The sequence below is a fragment of the Acartia tonsa genome, chromosome 3, assembly GCF_053477335.1.
Source record: "Acartia tonsa isolate MP-2025a chromosome 3, ASM5347733v1, whole genome shotgun sequence".
Taxonomy (NCBI): domain Eukaryota; kingdom Metazoa; phylum Arthropoda; class Copepoda; order Calanoida; family Acartiidae; genus Acartia; species Acartia tonsa.
In genome coordinates, this window is record NC_137262.1 from 30,722,533 (window position 1) to 30,743,410 (window position 20,878).

The window sequence follows — 20,878 nt, forward strand, 5'->3', positions numbered from 1 at the left end:
GTTTTGTTTTTAAAATAAATTAAATTCATATCTTTAGTGTACTAGTGTACTATTGTATTTCATTACTAAGAGCACTTGTTGTGAATGGTTGAGGGAAGAAACCCTCCTGTCTCCTTTTCAATTTTAGTTTTACATTTATTAAGGGATAAGGGATAGGAAACCTGGCCATAAATTAGGTCCCGGCCTAGTTTTGAATGGGATATTGCAACTTTTACCATTTCCTAAGTAAATGACATTACTGGAGGCAGCTCCTAATTAGCTATTGCTCTAAACCAATAAGGATCAGCTTGTTTTGTATCAACCAATAGACAATTGGAGGCAGGCTATGTAAAAACCGAGGCATATTTCGAAGCAGACATTTCTAGAAAAAATCATGATTTGTTTGCTTCTAAAAAATAAATATAAATGGTGTTTGATCACATTAGCTTAATTATTAAATCTGCTCAGAGTTAAACAACAAATAGGGACCATAAATAAAAAACAAAAATAATGGAATTATTTTTTGGAAAGTGGTTAGCTACGAATTTTCATTTGGTAGTTCATAATTTAAATGTTGTATTTTGAATTTTAAAGATTTAATATGGAATTGATACAACACCTTAACCTTAATATTTGTACTTTACTTTATACAGTACAAATCTATTATTACATAATAGTATCCAAGGAACTTGATAGAATGTTACTCAAGTGCATACTAATTTATTTATTTTGAATTTCAATTAGCAATGATATTTTTAAATATAATTTTTACTCATTAATAAAATTACAAATAATACAACCTTAAATCTGTCTTAGGGAAACCCAATGATAGCTTTCTAAAAAATTCAAATTACTAAAGTAAAAGATAAAAAAAATTTTGAGAGAAAAAAAAACATGATAACATGATTTTAACAAAAGCCATTAATATATTGGTTTATAAAAAGTTCAATTTTTACTTTAGACTAGCTACCTGGATTTTATTCTATACTTTATCTACACACACACACAGCTGATTTCATTAGCGTTGATAACAAACTAATGCACCATCCCATAACTGTTTTTTTAGGCCTAGGCTTGTAACAGGCCTGAAATAATATTTTTCTATGTTTCCCATCTCTTATCCCTGCTTTTATTAGTTGTTTTCAGTCTTTTTAGTCTTATCTTATTGTCTCATGGTCTACAACATACCCCTGATATACCAACCTAAAGGCGTGCAAAGCACTTTGTAAATTAGACATTTTGACAGATCCCCCCCCCCCATCCCCAAGCAAATTATTCCCAAGGGGGGGGGGGGGAGGACTAAAATTGAAAATATCCTCCCTTTGTTTGCACAACACTGGTGGCATCCTAAAAAACTCTCTCATCAATGTTTCTCTCTGGCAAAATTAAAACCAGAATAAAAACTTTTCTAAAACTGAAAGTGTAAACTTTTGCAATTCATAAAAAATGGCAGGGTCAATTATTTTTCTAGATGGGAGTTGATTTGACTTGGGACGTTCCCTAAAAAATTTTGGGGTATAGTCCCTTTCATGGCCAAGCCTCTTAAGGGGCGTTTTTTCGTATTTTCACAGCAGCCTTTTCCATTTTTCTGGCCACTGCGGGGGGCTCTAACCCTGCGGGGCAATCTCCTAACCCAACATAACCTAAAATAACCTATAGAAACTAATGTGAAAATGCGAAGAAACGCCCCTTGGAGGCGTTGCCACGAAAGGGACTGTACCCAAATTTGTTATTTTAAGTTCTTGGATGTTACTTTATATTATAAAAACATTTTTAAAGATAAAGCACAGTATCTCTCTATTTCTTTTATTACATTTTTACACAAATGTCGTCGTTTCTATTTCAAAAACTAATATGAAGCAGAGGATTTTTTCACTTCCTTCCTTTATTTCACTCTTTGTGTCTAAGATGATGAATTACCCAAATTATGATAAAAAAAATTATACTACCTGAGGTGGATTCTTAAAAATCGCTTATTGGGTAAATTTGTTTTCGTGAAAAATCCTCCAAAATCACATAAAAAATCTACAAAAATTAGATTAAATCTTATGTTCATAACCCTTCTATGATTTTGTTTAATTTTTGTAGATTTTTATTGTGATTTTGGTGGATTTTTCACGAAAATTATTTTTAAGAATCCACCTCTGCTGTGCACATGCACACCCATAGACACAATTATCAAGTTTTGCGCTCAGTCTGCAAATTTTGTGCAAAATATATTCATCTTGTTTGCACTGAAATCTGTTACAAATTTTTACAATGAAAAAATAAGATTAAATTCAATTGCATATTAATTGCGTAATTGAAATCTTGAAATATCTAGATTTTATATTATTGTTTTACACATTAACAAGTTCAATTGTGCTAAAGATAGGGCAGCAATAACAAGCCTATGATATCTAAAAAAAAAGGTAAAAAAAACCTTAAATAAAAAAAAGAGACTGGAAGGACATAGTGAAAGTATGCGCAGAAGCGTGCATAAGGGATGTATTGAGAGAATGTGCTCCCCTCCCTCCATGACAAAATAAAGGAGGGTGGATAACCCCATCAAACAGGTGTTAAATATAATAATTATATTAGCAAGATTAACGCCATCCATAAAAGTGAAGCTCATTCAAGTATTGCTTACTGTGTGTTTCGATTACTATTAAGTAGTTTGCTGTCTATGTAAGTTTTTTTTTGTTCAGTAGGATCTATAAAAGTACGGGTTACTATAATTTTACAATTAATGGTCCTCTGCTGGTTTAAAGCTATTTTTTTAAAGAAGGCTAGGGGAGGGGGAGATCGCTTCCCCTTACAAAAGGTATAAAATTATATGAATAAAGGGTAGGGGAGCAGTCATAGACGTCCAAGGGGGGGGGGGTAATGGGGCGATTACCCCCCCCCCCCCCCAAACCAATTTTCCAAAAAAAAATTCATTTTACCCCCCCCCATTTAGAATTTACCCCTAGCCTGGGGGTGCCGTAGGAACCCTTAACCATTTAAATATTACCCCCCTCAAACAATTTTGGGGGGGTAAATATAATTTATCTAACTTAATGGTGAGGGGTCCAGTCCAGTACTCGCTAGGCACTTGGAGGGAAATCACAACGGTGATCGTTTTGCATAACAGCTTTAAATATTCTTACACAAGTGGATGTAGAATATACTTGAATATTATGATAGTGGAAAAATTGTAGTCAATTTAGGTTGCTAACATGGACATAATTTACTGATTAGTTCTATAATCTAGTAAGAGGGAAGGGGATGGGGTAAAGGGGCCCAGCAAGCAAAAGGTAGCATTCGAGTGTGCTATCGATATCGTAACAGAGTAGTAAATACCCCCCCCCCCAAAAAAAAAAAAAAAAAAAATTGTTTGGGGGATGGGGGTAAATGCTTGGGGTAAATTGTAAATGGGGGGGGGGGATAAAATGAAAAAAATTTGTGGGGAAATTCGGTTGTGGGGGGGTAATCACCACATTACCCCCCCCCCTTTTTGGACGTCCTTGCCTACGTCCTTCTTCTGCATCCTGATTTACGCAATTTTACGTTGAATTTATGTACAATTTTATATAGACTTACAAATTAATGTTCTATTTCTTAAGTTCTGACATTCTACAAGAGTTATTGTTCGTTTGTCTTTCCTTTTGAGCTTCACTTTTATGGATGTTGTCATCCTTGTTTTTATTTAGTCCGAGCTTTTATGCTTATCATCCATAATTTTATCTTATCTCTGCTCATTTATTAGTTTGTTATTTCTGCTCTATATTTACACAACTAATACCCCGTAAATTATTTTATTTAAACTTATTTCTAATAAATATTATATAAAGAGTTTCATTGGCTAAACTATTATTGTGATTATTTGGTATAATACATGAAAATGATATTAATAGGCCCAACTGTATATGTAAAAAGACTAGTGAATTATTGTTAGTAAGAGTTTAACAGTTCGTTTATGTTTTAGAAACTTATAAAGATAGATAATTTAAATGTGAAGCCATTTTTTTTTATTTCTTGTAAAGTATAACTGAAATTTTATAGAAATTTGACATTTAAGATTATTAAGATAGATCAAACTGTATAATATTTACAATATATAGAGTTTCATAGGCTAAACTTTTATGTATTTATTATGCATACAAAACCCTTTTTTGGAAGGGGGGGGGGGGGCGTTAGAAGGTACAAATACCTCTTTCAGTTCGCACGCCACTGTCTACTTTCATAGACCCAACTGTATATGTAAATTTATAAACTCTATGTAGAGTTTTATAGGACAAACTATTTATGTGATTGTTCGGTATACTAAAGGGTGAGCAAAAAAAAATGCGTAGATTTTTAAAATTCAAATTGCGCGGCTTGTGTTAATAGCAGAAAAATGTTACGCATACCATTAGAACCGTTAAAATGTCTATTTTTTGGAAATACAAGAACGATTCCTCTGCTACGTATAGTTAAGGAGCTACATGTTAAAATGTCCCAACTGACTTAAAACTTGACTTGCGAGTAAATTTTGGGACATTTTACCACCTAGCTCCTAGATTATTTGTAGCACAGGAACCGTTCTTTTATTTCCAAAAAATACAGTTCATAGCGGTTCTAACGGCATGCGTAACATTTTTTTACCATTAACACAAGCCGCGCAATTTGAATTTTAAAAATGTACGCACGTCTTTTTGCAAGAATTATTGTCTAATATTTACTAATATACTCGCAAGTCAAGTTTTAAGTCAGTTGGGACATTTTAACACGTAGCTCCCTAACTATACGTAGCAGAGGAATCGTTCTTATATTTTCAAAAAATAGACTTCTTATCGGTTCTAATGGTATGTGTAACATTTTTCTACTATTAACACAAGCCGCGCAATTTGAATTTTTAAAATCTACGCATTTTTTTTGCTCACCCTTTATATTAAATTACATTCATAGGCCAAACTGTACATGTAAAAAGAATTAGTGTTAGAAAGAGTATGTAAAAGTTAAAGTTAATTGATGTTTTACAATTATTAAAGATAGATAATAAATGTAAAGACATTCTTTTGCTTTATATTTTAAGTTAGTTATAAAAATTTTATATTTCTTACATTGCTTGCTAAAAATATACAACCGTACATTTATAGAAATTATAGAAGCCGCTAGTGTAATTATATAGACATTTTTTTAGGGGGGGGGGGGTTGTTGTTGCAATTTTTCTCGAGAGGGTTGTGGTACCCTCCCCCAAATTAGTTATAAACCTTCCCAGGAGATATATGAAGCTACACTATAAGAGAACCAAATCGGTTTAACGTTTGCCAGACCTATCGGTAAAAACAGACAAACATAGATCCTGTTACTTTTAAAAAAAGAAATAAAAGTGTCTTTGGCTATCATAGGCTAAACTATTTAATTGTTTGTTCGGTATGCGCTATAAAAAGATATTTTCATATGCCAAACTATAAATATAATTATATAGGCATTAGTTTATATACTTTCTTTCTCTCTCTATGGTGACTGACACATTGCTTAAATGAAAGCAAAAATACTATAATGGTATGTGTGTAGTGTGTATATTACAATATTTTGGTTTTCTATCACTTTCGCAAAAAAAGTTCCATGAAATCGCTAAAGTCAGAATGTTAGGACACCAGTCTGTTAAGATCTCGATAACCACTGAACCAATACAGCTCTGTATTTTAATAGTTTCTGAGTTTGTTTTAGGGTATTTAATCTTTTTATGTTAGAGATGCTGCTGCAGCCGCTTGTTATTGTAAAATGATTGATTGCCAAAAACAAGATATTTGACTATTATAGTCTGGTTTGATTAAAGTAACATTTTAAGTTCTTTATTAGTTATTTATCGCATCGTATTGTAGACAGCTTTCTGCGGATATAATGGTTGAGAACCTGTTGTAAACCTGCGGATATTAATCGGATTCGAAGCCATACTGAAAAAAAATATTATTAATTTCTGATTTTGACGGTTATGTGCTGAAACTATTGCACCTCCAATATTATTTGATATGCACTATTTTACATACATTATTTAACAAATATATGTTATTGGAAGAAAGCTATTTTTGTTTTTAGTTAAATAGAGTACTTGTCAGTTCTAATATTATTGGTTAGTAGTGTTTTTATTTCAATTCAGAAGAGCGTCAATAATAAAATATTTGAGAAAAAAAACACAGTAATTTCAATGTTTTGCAGATATTGTCAAAAACATGAATTTTTGCTATTATAGTTCATTTATGTTTTTGATACAAATGAACTATAGATTTAAGTTAAATGGTGAAATTTAACATTTACCAATGTAACAGCCTGAAAAATTTGGACATGACATGTGCTAACATGCGGATTGACAAACCCTATATATGGAGTAGACGCGAGCAGCAAAAAAGATGAATTGTCAATAGGTAAATTATGTGTATCTATCTATCATTATTATTTAAAGTATGACAATATTGTGAATATAAGGGGGGGGGGGGTTAATTGGGTTTTACCTCCCTCAAACTTTGAAACCCCTTATTTAAACCCCCTTAATTCTTTTTATAAAAATACATTAGATTGTCCTCCCTCAAACCTTTGAAACTCCTCATTTCAGCCCCCTTGAAATAAAAAGCTTGGATGTCCCCGCCAACCGGTGAAACGGATACCTAATCAACCTTATGAATAAATATTTTTTTATTATTATTATTATTTTTATTTCAGATTTTGATGAAGAGAAAATATGTAAAATGACTTTGTTAAGTACTTTAATAAGGAATGTTACATTTAATAGACATGCCATGTTTTCACTTTTCTGCTTTTACGTTTTCTCTTTTCTAAATTCAGGGCTTGGCAGCCGTGCATCAGCCGCTTGTAAGTCTCTTTATGATTTTAAAATTTAGCTGGATGTCCAAACCTGTTCCTAAACAGATAATACATCCTCATGGTACACCCCTAAACATGCAAGATTGCAAAGGTGATTTAAATATCCCAAAAGTCTAATGTTCCTTCTTGATAAATCCTACAATAAAAGAAATAAGGTTTTTGCTAAAGTCATTGTAAAATACTGGTCCAAATAGGTTGTACTTTTCAGACATGCGTTTTATATATCATAGTGTGGTTTTAAGCTATTCTTCTAAACTCTCCCACCCTCCCCTAGAGACTAGGGACAAAAGCAACTATTAGTTATAAAAATGTAACATTATACCAAAGGTCCAAAAGTATGATACCCTACTGTTCTGGGGTAATATCTGGTATCATAGTTGTCACAATATTCAACATTATAATATGGAAGGAAAATGGATATAGAATATACATGGATATTATGACAGGGGGGAAAATTATCGTCAATTTAAGTTCCTTACATAAAACCCATTTATTAGTCAGTTCGTTCATCTAGTAGAAGGTAAGATGGAAAGGTTAAAGGGGGTGGATGGGGGGTTGTTTCACTTTTATTAGAAAACATAAAAATCTAACGTAACATCCAAGTAATAATAATATCCATTGGAAGGAGCCGAAACAATGTGATTTGAACATATTAAGAAACCGCCACCTGACTAGTTTGAGCCAAGAAAATTCAGATTATCCACTGGTTACAAATTCTAAGAACTATGCAAGGTAATTCTACAAAAACAAGGTTGATAACATCCATAAAAGCGAAGCACTGAAACGGTAGGACAAACGGACATGAACACTTATATAGTGTCAGAACTGAATAATCAGAATATAAATGTATAAGAGTCGGAGCAAAATTGTGAGTAAATTTGTTGAAAAACAGCTTTTTACAGGATAATGTTTATGGACATACTTACATATTTAGGACTCGATTATAGAGTTGCTTCGCTTATAACATTATACTTTGTTGTCCCAGGAATCGATATACCAAAAATCAGATCAATCGGATGATTAGATCACATAAAAATTTGTTGTTAAAAAAGTAAAAAAAATCAACATGTTTAAAATGGACGTACGGAAATTTTGGTAATGATTATAGATTTGCTACGCTTTCTAAATCGTACCTAACTACTAAAGGAATCATGGAAAATTTGAAATCGATAGGACAATTCTAACATGCCTAAATTAACAAAAAAAGCTATCCGTTACGGACGGACGTACGTACGGAACTACTCTACTTGTAGAAAAGCTTCGCTTATAAAAATTTGTCCATACGTAACACAGTAATAACAAGCTTAAAGTATTTTAGACTAAAACAATGATGACAACATTAATAAGTAGCAAAAATCTTAAATGTAAAAGTAAGAACTTAGAAAAACAAAGCAAATAGAAGTATTAACAACTGATTAAATCAATTTTTAGTAGCAAAGCTACTCTTTAATTCACTTTGTTCGTCCGTCAGTCCGCAACACTATAGGGGGAACCCTGATTTTCTCGGCTCCTATACAAGATAGACAGCTGAAATTTTTAGTGAAGATTCCTATGACATATGCCCATCTAATCTATACATTGTATTTTCCATCTGTCTGTTATTTGGGGTGCTAGATCGATTCCTAGATTTTCAAGTTTTCATGATTTTCTCAATTCCTTTTCAAGATAGAGGTCTTAAATTTTCAAGGATGATTCAATTTTAGATTCTACTTTTTTTTACGAAGTTTTGATAAGATTTGTTTATTAATTGGGGTGCTAGATAGATTCCTAGATTTTTAGGTTTTCGTGATTTTCTCTATTCCTATTTAGGATTAACAACTGAAATTATCAGGGATTGAATATGATCATATTTTACATATTTCTTTGTCTGTTAATTTCGGTGCTAGATCGATTCCTAGATTTTTCGTGATTTTAAAGGTTTCCTGTTTTACCTATTTTTGATGTATATCCCTTATGAGAATACACAAAATTGACCGTTCTGTATAGAACAATCAGTAGAACAATGCTTAAACGCTTAATTTTGAACCAACCAATTAAAATTAAATAAAAAAGTTATTAAGCCAATGAATAAGGGTATAGGAACTAGTGAAATAAACAGCCCAATTACCCCTCCCCCCCCCTGATTACCAACAGTCAGAAGGGATGCTTATTAATATAAGGAATATTCACAAAAAAATTCGCCCGTCTATCTTAACTAAACTAAACTTTAAACGTTGCTGACAGACGAACATTTTTAATCATAGAGTGGCTCTACTACTAAAAAGTAAATTGGAATATAGAGATATACAAATTAATATGAAATATTCAGTAATGTAATTTTCTCTGAATTAAGGTTAAATTATATAAAAAAGATTGCCAGAATAAAATTTATATAACATTTCTCAAGAGTAGTACAGACCAACCTACAGAAAGACAAAGTAGTCTTAATCAACATTTTTTCTGAAATCTATTTGTTTTAGTTCTATCATTCGTGAAATTTTTAAACAGGGGAAGGAGATTTTCTCAATTGCTAATTATGGAAATTGATTATAAGGTTGTCCACAATTTTTCTGTGCATAGCTATCCTTCTTTAATTATATTGTTACTTATGCATATTTTTATTATTTCAGGATAAATTTACTGTGTATAATAAGCACACACCCAGCTAATTTTAGACTAAAAGTGATGAACATAGTGAACACATGGGCCAAACGCTGTGATAACGTTGTCTTTACAACACCCAGCTATAGTGACAAACCTGAGGACAAAGGTTTCTGGGATAATGTAATTAAAGATCCCAAGATTAAGGTTCTTGAAGTGAATGGGACGTCGTCTAGAAAGGACCTCTGGGTTAGACTAAAGGATGGATTTATCAAGTAAATATATAAATATATTTTAGTAGCTAACTAATCTACAAGTCTTGTGCGCTGTTCTGTTAGTTGCTTGGACGGTAGGTAATGTCATTGTCGACACTACACATATTTTGAGTCATTAGGGCAAAAATTTGAGTATAGGATTCCGGCAAGGAATAGTGAATTGAGAAATAGGTATGACATAATAAGGAAACTAATAACTTTTTTCAAAAAAAATATAAAGGGATGGGTCGAAGGACGTCTAAGCTTATTTTTGAGAGTGGTAAATGTATTTTTTTTAATTTAAGGGGAGAAATAAGAGGTTTTTAAGTTTGAGGGGGATATTCACCCCTTTGCCCCCCCCCCCAACCACTTTTGACGTCTATGGGTTATCAATCTTCCTCGCCCACCAACAGTTGCAACATTCGGTCATATTTATTCCACATAAGATCTAATCTACTTAAGGGTGATATTATATAACTCTAATTTTATAGTTTACGAATGTTTTTGTTTTAGAACTTGGAAAATATACCAAAATTTTGATTTTGTGATGAAATGTGATGATGATACACATGTCGTCGTTGATAATCTCAAATACAGGCTACAGAGTATGGATTCTAGGTATTTATCCTTATAATAAAGAAACATGATGTTTGTCTGTCTGTCTGTTTGTTTGTTTGTCTGTCTGTTTGCACCGAAGGATCTCGGTAACCGCTGAACCGATATGGTTCTCCTTTACAGTGTAGCTTTTTATAGGTCCTGGTAAAGATATTAGATATTTAGTGGGAGGGAAATCGCCACCAGAAAACAATGACTATCTAAAAAAATTTGTTTTAAGTATAGTGGTCCCCCTTCTCTCTCCAAGGACCACTAGACACCTTTAGGGGATCTTGCACAAAGTAGCCTCGGACAAAGTAGCCTCCGGACAAAGTAGCCTTTAGGACATAGTAGCCTTGGACAAAAAAGCCTCCGGACAAAGTAGCCTCCAAGAAAAGTAGCCTCCACTGTTAATAATTGTCATGGCCGCAGCGCTCGACCCCCTGGCCTGCCTAGCCGCGGGTGCTCAGCTCCCTAGTCTATAACCTAACCTAACCTTACCTAAAAATTGTAAAACCAATACTGAAAATTGTAAAAATCTACCAACCATTGCATTGTATTATTAGTTATGTAAATTAGGAGGCTACTTTGTCCGAGGCTACTTTGTCCAAGATTCCTTATAGGGGCTTAGCCGCTAGTCATTATTTAAAAGTGTGTGTCTATGTAGCTTGAGATCTCGTCAACCGCTGGACTGACATGGTTCTCATTTACAGTGGATGGGCCAAGAGAAGGTTTTATTACTATTTTAACTCTGTATCATAACACTATATGATGAAATGGTAATCTCTATTGGAATAAAATTAGTATGATGTTACTCTAAACTAAAAAATCTTTTGTTTTAGTAATAAAGAAAAAGGATAGAGGAGGCATTACTCATATGTAAGTCTCCCCTCCGGGCAGGAACCCAGTCCCTATTTTTCAAATAAGCTAATAGCGTCGGAAATATAAACACAGCCAAGTCCATTCAAAAGAACAAAAAGCAATTAGCTAGCAGGCAAAAGGGGGACGGTATTTGTCTAGATTATACATTTATACTTATACATTAATTGTTTCAGTGCTAAATCTCTATTGGGACATGTGCTACATTCTCAAGACACAGTATTTATGAGCGGTGGTTCTGGTATGGTTATCAGCAATGCTGGTTTCAAGGAATATAGTTAAATTCGAGTTTAATTTTTAAAGAAGTTGTATCAACTTTTTTTTTATAGCTAGCCGGTCCTTTTAGTAAGTAGTAGATGTAAAATTTTTCATAGAATTCAGATATGCAATCGGTTTTTTTTGTAGACCTCTTATTTTTTAAGTAATTTAAGTTTAAAAAAAAAATGAAGTCGATTTTAAGGTACTAAAATGCAACAAAAAAAAGAAAGAAAATGGCCATTATGAACAAAAATAGTAAGGTCTTTAATTTGACACCTTACTTTTTCAATTCTGTCAGGTAATTATTGAAAAAATCGATTTTTTTAAACCCACGAGAATAAAAACTTTGAACTCAATTTTATCATTTCACAAGTAAAAAAATATGGGTTCATATATACCTTTAGAATCAGAAAAATATTACGAATCCATTGTAAGCAAAATTGAAAAAAAAAGTTTACAATATAGTATATAAACTACAATAAAAGGAATTATATGAAAATATCATATTATATTGTACAGGCAACGTTTTAACTTTTGAATTGAGTATAAAAATGGGAAGGGGGTATAGAGGGGGTAAAAAAGGGAAGACGATAGTGTTGCCAGAACAAAAAATACAATTGGCCATTTTTTTAATTTTTAATTTTTTTACTTTTTTCAATTTTGCTTACAATGGATTCGTAATATTTTTCTGATTCTAAAGGTATATATGAACCCATGTTTTTTTATGTCTGTTTGAGAAAATATTTAGGTCTAAAGTTATTATTAAACCGAGGTTAAAAAAAATAGATTTTTTCAATAATTACTCAACAGAATTTTAAAAGTAAGGTGTCAAATTAAAGATCTTACTATTTTTGTTCTTACTGGCCATTTTCTTCTTTTATTTTGTTGCGTTTTAGTACCTTAAAACCGACTTAATTATTTTTTTTAAAAACTTAAATTACTTAAAAAATAAGAGGTCTACAAAAAAAACCGATTGCATATCTGAATTCTATCAAAAAATTTACATCTACTACTTACTAAAAGAACCGGCTAGCTATAAAAATAAAAGTTGATACACCTTCTTTTAATAATATCTGTTTGTTTAAAACATTGTTTATTATATAAGAATAGTTATTTATCGTTTCGTATTATAGACAGCTTTCCGCGGATATCAAAATGAAAAATTCTAGGATCAAAAACTGATTGGTTAGCCCCTAAGGGTCGAAGGACCGGACTAACAAATCTGGTATTAATTTTATATTTTTATATTCGTGGGAAGTTGTCTACAATACGATACGATACATGATTTTTCAATATGGCTCGAAACCGGTTCTAATTCAGCGATTATCGTTTTCGAAGCAATACTGAAAAAAATATAAATTTTTATTCAAGAATGGCAGATTTTATTTTCACTTGTTCTTTTTCTCAATTTTATAATATGGACAATTTTCTTACAAAACTAAATAAGTACAAGGTACTTACATAGAGGTTAACATAAATGAATAGATTTTAGAAAATAATCTACCAAGAGCATTACTAACAAAAATCCACTAAATTTAAAATTGCCTATAGGACTTCAATTAATATTTAACTGTAAAGTATAAACTTGAAGGAAATCGTTGAAAATGGATTTTTAAGTAAAGAGAAGCCATGTGATTTTCCTGTAGTCAATAAACAACAAATTAATGTAAGTTTGTTTTTAGTTGCGCAGCTACTCTATAATTCATTTTCTCTGTCCGGTAGTCAGTCCGTAATGCTATGGGGAATTGTAGTTTTCTCAGCTTCTATTCAAGATAGACTGCTGAAATTTTCAGTGAAGATTCCAAAAATATATGCGAATTTAGTTTTTACATTGTTTTGACCGCCTGTCTGTCGTTCATACTTCAAAAGACATATACCTCATTCTTCAAAGGTTTAGATTTTTTGTGCTTTGCTACTTATGGATGTTATTGTCAATTGTTGGAATGAGAAGATAGGTTATTAGGGATAAAATCATTCTTATATGATGAATTTTCCCCAGATTTAAGATTTTTTGGATAGGCCTCCAGGTTCCGGAGCTCCAGGCCTCCAGGTGGTCTCTGTACAGGTATAAATTAAAAATAAGATTTTTTTTGAAGAGTTAGAGATTAACTTATAAAACAAAATATGCTTCTTTTTGATTGTTATTCACATATTTTAAGAAAAAACATACATATTTTGTCTCATAAGCTGACATCTCACTCTTAAATTTTTTTTTTTTCATTTTTCCTGTACAGAGACCACCTGGAGGCCTAGAGCTCCGGAACCTGGGGGCCTATCCAAAAAATATTAAATCTGGGGGAAATTCATCATATAAGAATGATTTTAACTGTAATAACCTATCCTCTCAGTCCAAAGATAAAGCCTATACTCAATGTTTACGCAAATGTGTCAGAACTTCTCCCCCCCCCCTTGCTATTTGAAAAAAATATTAACACAAAATATATTGTCTTTCATCCAAAAGGTGCTAATTTACTTTGCTATTTCTTATTTTTCAGTTTTATTCTGCTCTTTATTAAATTTTTTCATGTTTTTTTCCTTTCAGTTTTCACATATAGTTATTTTACTCAAATAGTTATTAGTTTATTGTTTTTTTTTCTTGAAGTTTGACATTTAAAGTTTAACAATAATAATTACACTGTTTATTCAAGAAAATAAAAGGTCAACTTGAGACTAAAATGGAAAAAATATACAAATAATCTAAATAAGAGTGACTTTCTAATAAATAAGGGCCTAATCAATGTAGCTAAGCAAATTTAATCAAATTGTTTTTACTTTTTTATTTGATTTATTATATCTTATTTATTTTATTTTTAGGTTCAAGCAGATGATGATTTACAAATAGGAGGTTGTGCTAAATTATTAAATTTTACGGTAAAGTTTTTCTATATTTTTTTAACATTTATTAGATTTATAAATTTACACTAAAAGGAAACAATTATTACAGAAAGTTTTCCACAAATAATAAAATATCAGTTTTGTTAGCCCGGACCTTGAGCCCATCTTAGACAACAAAGCTAGTTTTAATATTATAACTTTTATTTTTAATATCAATGGAAAGCTGTCTATAATACGATACAATTATATATATTTCAGTTTTACTCAAGCGAAGAAGATGGAAAAATAACCTTCTTCCCATTCAAGCTAGAATCTCATCTCATACCTGAACTAGTAGAAAGGTAGTTATAATAGAATAAAAATTAATCTTCAACCCAATGTTTACCTTTTAAGCTGGAATTTTATCTTATACTTGTACTAAATATAAGGATCAGTGGAAATTGAATTAAACTTTCCCCCAATTATTTCCCCATTCAAGCAAGAATCCCATCTTATTCCTGAACCTGTAGAAAGGTAGGAATACTGGCATACCAATTAATTTTCACCTTAATATTTTTTAATAGAATCTAATCAAATTTATGAACTAAGAGGGCCAATTAAATCCCTCCCCCTCCCTCTTAAATAATTTCCTATTCAAGCAAAGGTAAGATCTAATTTGGACACAAAAAATGTCCAGAAGCTTAGGAGTTAAAATAACAAATACTTTGTTGTATTAAAATAGATTAACCATTACCCGAAAAACTTATTTTTGTCATTATTTGCAAGTTAGGTATTGGTTATATTGTTTTTCTCAACATTAACGTATACAACTACGGCCACGCCCTTAGAGGCCCATAGTTGAACTTTTGCTGGGAAAATCAACCCTCAACTTCGCTATACATAATTTCATATTTCATGGGTTTTTTTATAGTTGATGGAGAGACACTAGAGTAGAGTGTAATGATATAGTTGTTCAAGATTATGTTAATATTTTAGTTGGTGGAGAGACACTAGAGTAGAGTGTAATGATATATTTAGTTGATCAAGATTATGTTAATATTTTAGTTGGTGGAGAGACACTAGAGTAGAGTGTAATGATATATTTAGTTGATCAAGATTATGTTAATATTTTAGTTGGTGGAGAGACACTAGAGTAGAGTGTAATGATATGGCTGTTCAAGATTGCCCAGGACAATATTGTTCAAGATTATGTTGATATTTTAGTTGGTGGAGAGACACTAGAGTAATGTGTAATGATATAGTTGTTCAAGATTATGTTAATATTTTAGTTGGTGGAGAGACACTAGAGTAGAGTGTAATGATATATTTAGTTGATCAAGATTATGTTAATATTTTAGTTGGTGGAGAGACACTAGAGTAGAGTGTAATGATATAGTTGTTCAAGATTATGTTGATATTTTAGTTGGTGGAGAGACACTAGAGTAGAGTGTAATGATATATTTAGTTGATCAAGATTATGTTAATATTTTAGTTGGTGGAGAGACACTAGAGTAGAGTGTAATGATATATTTAGTCGATCAAGATTATGTTAATATTTTAGTTGGTGGAGAGACACTAGAGTAGAGTGTAATGATATGGCTGTTCAAGATTGCCCAGGACAATATCCAGTTTCCTTCCATTATGTGGAGCCAGTCCAGCAGTACTGGCTGGAGTACCTGCTCCATACTGCCAGGGTACATAAAGTACAAGAAAGTAAAGACTTAGAAGTACAGAATTCATTGTTTGATGACGGTGAAAAAGAAGTGTCATTATAAAGCTCTTTATAGTGCCCATAAAAAGGGGATACATTTACAAAACTTTTGGCCGAAGTATCCTGAATGACGTCATACTAGACTAGTCCATTAGTCATGATATCATTCTGAATTTTTCAGCCAAAAGATTTTAAATTAATCCCCTTTTTTATAGGCACAATACAGAGCTTCAGTCATATTATTGTCATAATATAGTCATGATACGACCAAAAAATGCTCAAAGATTGTGTATTTGTAAACTGCAATGTGCATTAGATACGAAGTGGAAAAAATGTGTAAAGTTTTCTTTTTACCTAATTTTTCTAGTCTTTTTTATGAATTTCAAAAGTTGAAAATTTTTAATATTTTTCTTTTAGGTGCTAATATCTTAGTCAAACTTTGATTTCAGTCAGAAAAAAATTAAAAAATGCTATCTTTGCCAATTTTAAAGTAAGAATATATTAAGTAAGAACTTTTTAATTAGCATATTTTGTGTTCAATTGTTACTAGATTTGCATTTTATTTTTATTCTTTAAAGACAATATTATTCTTCAGTTAGCTGTGATTAATTAAAAATATACAGGGATGCAATTTAATTTTATACTTAGATGTGATACTATTTGTACTAGTTGTTCTAAAATAAAAAGATATTTTTAACTATTTCTGTAGGTATATATTTGACTATGAAACACATTTTAAATTAAATAAAAACCACGAAACCTTTCAAATATGAAATAATTACAATATTTTGAGAGAAACCTCTTTTCAATACAGAAACTGAAAGATTCATAAGAGATAAAATATTGAGATGCAAATTACAATGTATTAAATCTTGCTTATAAATCTTGAAATAATAACTAGGGTAGGGCGACAGTAATTTTTCTTTAAGTATGTGATGCTCTCTTTAATATGAGCAGATGCAAAGTATAGTTACTACCACACTACACTTTATAAAGTATACACCGATGGGTTAGTGTTCATACATAATGACTAAAGCAAGAAAAAATGGATCAACTGCAGTTCATGGTAAAATATTCCTGGTAGCGAATGTTTCCAAAAATCTATGAATTTTAAAGGCTGCTAGCTACCAAACGGCTGAACGTACAGATCATGCCCGCACACCGTTTTAAGCGACATAAGAAGGCCAACAAATAATCTGGAATAGCTAAGATTCAATGATGCACAGGGAAAGCTCCACTGAAGAAAAAACGTGTAAAATAGGTCTTTTTCGCGTATTTCTCTGCACTTCGAGTTAATTTTGCAGTCTTTAAAATTCATAGATTTTTGGAAATATTCGTTACCAGGAATATTTTACCATGAACTGCAGTTGATCCGAAAAAATATATCCATTAGTAGCTATTGTTTGTCGAAAATCCATGAATATGTAAGCTTCAAATAAGGTTGTAGTTTTTAGTGTAAAGAAAATCATTCTTGATAATTTTACTAACAAATATGTCAATAAGCAAGGAAGTTACAATATGTTGGTGATGGATTATATGTGATTACAGTGTTCTAATACAATAAAGTAAAACTTGTAGCTGGCTAAAATAACGTTAATCCCCTTTAAACCCCCACCCCTCTTACTAGATGAACTGACCAATAATTGATGTCTATGTTAGCAATTTATATTGACGACAAATTTTCCCTAACATAATATCCACATACATTCAGTAACTGGACAAAGTGTCTCAAAAATCAGCCATGTCATTAAATGAGGGATTATCCATCTTTTTTTAGAGGCTTTCTTTCTCACTTCTTTCTCATCACCCTAATTTTTATGACGTCACATGGCTGATTTTTGAGACGCTTTGTCCAGTTTCATATTCATTAAAGGTAATCATAATTTGCCACATTGCATTGTTTTAAAATAAATTATTTTCCGTGTTGTATAAACACCCAATAGCGATGAGTTGTTTAAAGTCAGTGGACCACAACCATGAGAGATCATTACACATATCACTATTGAGCATCAGGAGGGGGGGGGGGGGGGGGGGTAAGCACCTGAACAATTTTTTTTCTCTTCTGCCTATCAAAATTAACAGTAACTTTGAGAGGCTAAAAAAGAAAAATAATTTGAAGATATTTAGAAAAGGGTAATTGTAAATGACAATAAACAGGGATGAAAATCATTACAATTTACAGTTCCGACTACCATTAAGATTTCATTCAAATTAAAGGGTTGATTTTCTGTTGGATGTTACTTAACCTATATTATGAAACCCCATTACAAACGGATGATTCAATTGGGTTCTCTAGATAATGTCTTGAAATCGAAGGAGAACCCTGCCCCAACGAGATAATTAGTACCACCGGGTAAAGGTTGTGCCAATTAAAGGGTTGATTGTCTTTACTTTTACCCTTCTAGGGGTTATTTAGGTTAACTGTCAGATAATGAGACTTCCAGAGTACAAAATTGGTGATAAAATTTTTGTCCAATTTTCTTATTTCTTTTCTCCTGTGTCGATTACACATTTTTTGAGGAGTATCAGAGTAGCAGTGACCATTCAATTCCGCAAAATGTTACTATTCGAAAAAAAGACAAAAATAGCAAATAAACAAGAGAGGGAGTATACTTAGGAATCTACAGGGATAAGACATTGGCCGATAAATTGGTGTACACACCCAATAAAGATATAGAAAATTATCACTTCTATAGATTACAATTAGTGGTGGAAACTTTTGACACGCAACTTTATAAACCAACCAATCAGAATTCAATGAAGTCCCCAAAGCTGCTAAGTCAACGAATAAACAAACCTTATTAAAAAATTTGGGGACAAGTAACCAGCCCAATGTCCCCTCCCTTCTTGGTGTTTACTGATAATAGTGAAGCAAAGAGTTAGGGACAGTTTGTGTATAATAATATATTGTTGACTATTGTTGTCCTATATAAGGAAACTTGTGCGTAAGTGAATGCACACCCAGAGTAGCATCTATGAATATACCAGAGAGTGAAATTTAATATTATTGCTTTAAGGAGAATCATGCTTTTGAAGATTATGATTTGATAAAATTTCTTATTATCAAGGTTTACCACGCAAAAATTCTAACTTTCTTGCTCTACAAGAAGCTGATTTAATTGAAGATGGAGAGAAGCCTCAGTTGTTCTTAATGTCTACTTCATTAGGTTAAACATTTTAAAGACTCGAGCCTAAAACTTCACGGAAACTGGATAAAGCAACCAGCAGTATGTACATTGTTATAATTATATTAGTGTAGCTTTAAAATAGAAGTTTAAAAAAGATCTACAAAATCTAATTCCCCCAAATGTAATTGAGTGTAAAACTAACTATAAAGATTATTACCACGTTATTTTATTTCTATACAGAGACAGAATGGTAAAATTATTGACTGGTGACATTTTTAAAAATTGGTGTCCCTACAAAACATCATAATTAATAGCGGGGCTAATCTATAGATAAGACGTGTCTGTATCTTTATTGTCTTTTCATAGAAACTAATGTAAGGGCATAAGCTTTCTTTTTTAATCTAGACTTTCTTTTATTGCTACTTTTTCTTAAACATACTTTCATGTAAAGCTTACTTAAATATAAGACATTTGATAAAGCTTTTGAAAATATGCTAATATTTTCAATTTGCTGTATTGTAGGAATCAAAACACTTCATAGATTTATTATCCAGTAAACCAATACCCAAATACCATATGAAAGTTGAGTAAGGTTGTTTCGGAGAGTTCATAGATTAATTTGGACAACCTTAAGTTTAAAAATTTGGTTGACAAGTGTTAAATGCATAAAGGCATTTCTGACAGACCAATCATTACAATAGGTAAATAGAGTAGCTTTCACATGTACACTACTTTACTGTTCTATATGAAATTATATTTATTGTCCGAAAATACCTGCATATTCAATTTCTCAACATAATACACATAGCATCTAAGTCAACGAGAATTTTAAGCATGCATTACCGACAGACAAACCATATGAAACGACATTTATAGTATATAGATTTCTATATTCTGTATGAAATTATATTCATTGTCCGAAGACCCCTGCACACTACTCAATTTCTCAATATATTACACATAGCATCTGAAGTCAACGAGTCGGAATAAAATCTATTTTCACAATCAAAAGCCCGTGAATGCGCTACTTGAATGGATATAGAATAAACGTGGATATTATGACAGGGGAAATACTGTTGGCAATATAGGTTGCTAACATGGAACTCATTCATTGGTCAGTCCGATCGTCCAGTAGGAGGGGAAGGAATGGGGTAAAGGGTATGATTGTGGTTGTGGTTATTTTAGCCCGCTGCGAGTTTCACTCTCTTAGGGAACATGAAAATATAGTATAACATCCAATTAATAATAAATCCAATGCTACTTGTCGTGTTGAATAGGTGATAATATGGGGAACATAGAACAACAGGGAATTTAAATATTCATTATTTTCTTTATAAAAATATTTTTATGAAGAGAGAGATAGCTCAGTAGGGGTAAAATTATGAATCACCCCTGTCCCACTCAATGCTAACTAAAGACATAATATATAGAAGTTAGGTGAATTTAGCATATATCCTTATATAAAAGTAACAGGATATTTTCTTTCTGTGTGTAGGATCTCGCTAACCGTTGGATATGCATGGATCTCCTTTACAGTAGTACTTCTTATAGGTCTAGGGAAGATTTGCTACTATTTTGAGGGAGGATACCTCCCCCCTTTCAATAAAAATTCCACCCCTCAAAATTTTTTCTTACTTTTTCTTTTACAAACTAAAATTGAATTAAGGGTCTAACTATTTTCAAGTGCCCCTAGAGGCCTCAAAGGGCCTAGCTGCTTGTTGATAAATATAGTGAGGTAGAATTATTTTAGTAATATTATATTTAACATTTCAAAATTTGACATATTTATTCAAGTTGCATTGATACATAAATGATTTTGAGAAACAATGATATATAATTAATTTGATAGCACA

General features: G+C 31.8%; 1 protein-coding gene across 1 annotated transcript; it reads left to right on the forward strand.

The window, feature by feature from the left end:
* Nucleotides 1-6,649: 6,649 nt before the first annotated feature.
* LOC145315194 (glycoprotein-N-acetylgalactosamine 3-beta-galactosyltransferase 1-like) lies at nt 6,650-16,596 on the forward strand. Its single transcript, XM_080155237.1, has 10 exons — nt 6,650-6,694; nt 7,132-7,210; nt 7,427-7,539; nt 9,417-9,662; nt 10,155-10,259; nt 11,291-11,381; nt 12,961-13,038; nt 14,187-14,243; nt 14,466-14,548; nt 15,748-16,596. Exons 1-10 carry the CDS (start codon nt 6,672-6,674, stop codon nt 15,959-15,961), a joined length of 1,089 nt encoding a protein of 362 aa, XP_080011363.1. The 5' UTR covers nt 6,650-6,671; the 3' UTR covers nt 15,962-16,596.
* The last annotated feature ends 4,282 nt before the right edge of the window (nt 16,597-20,878 follow it).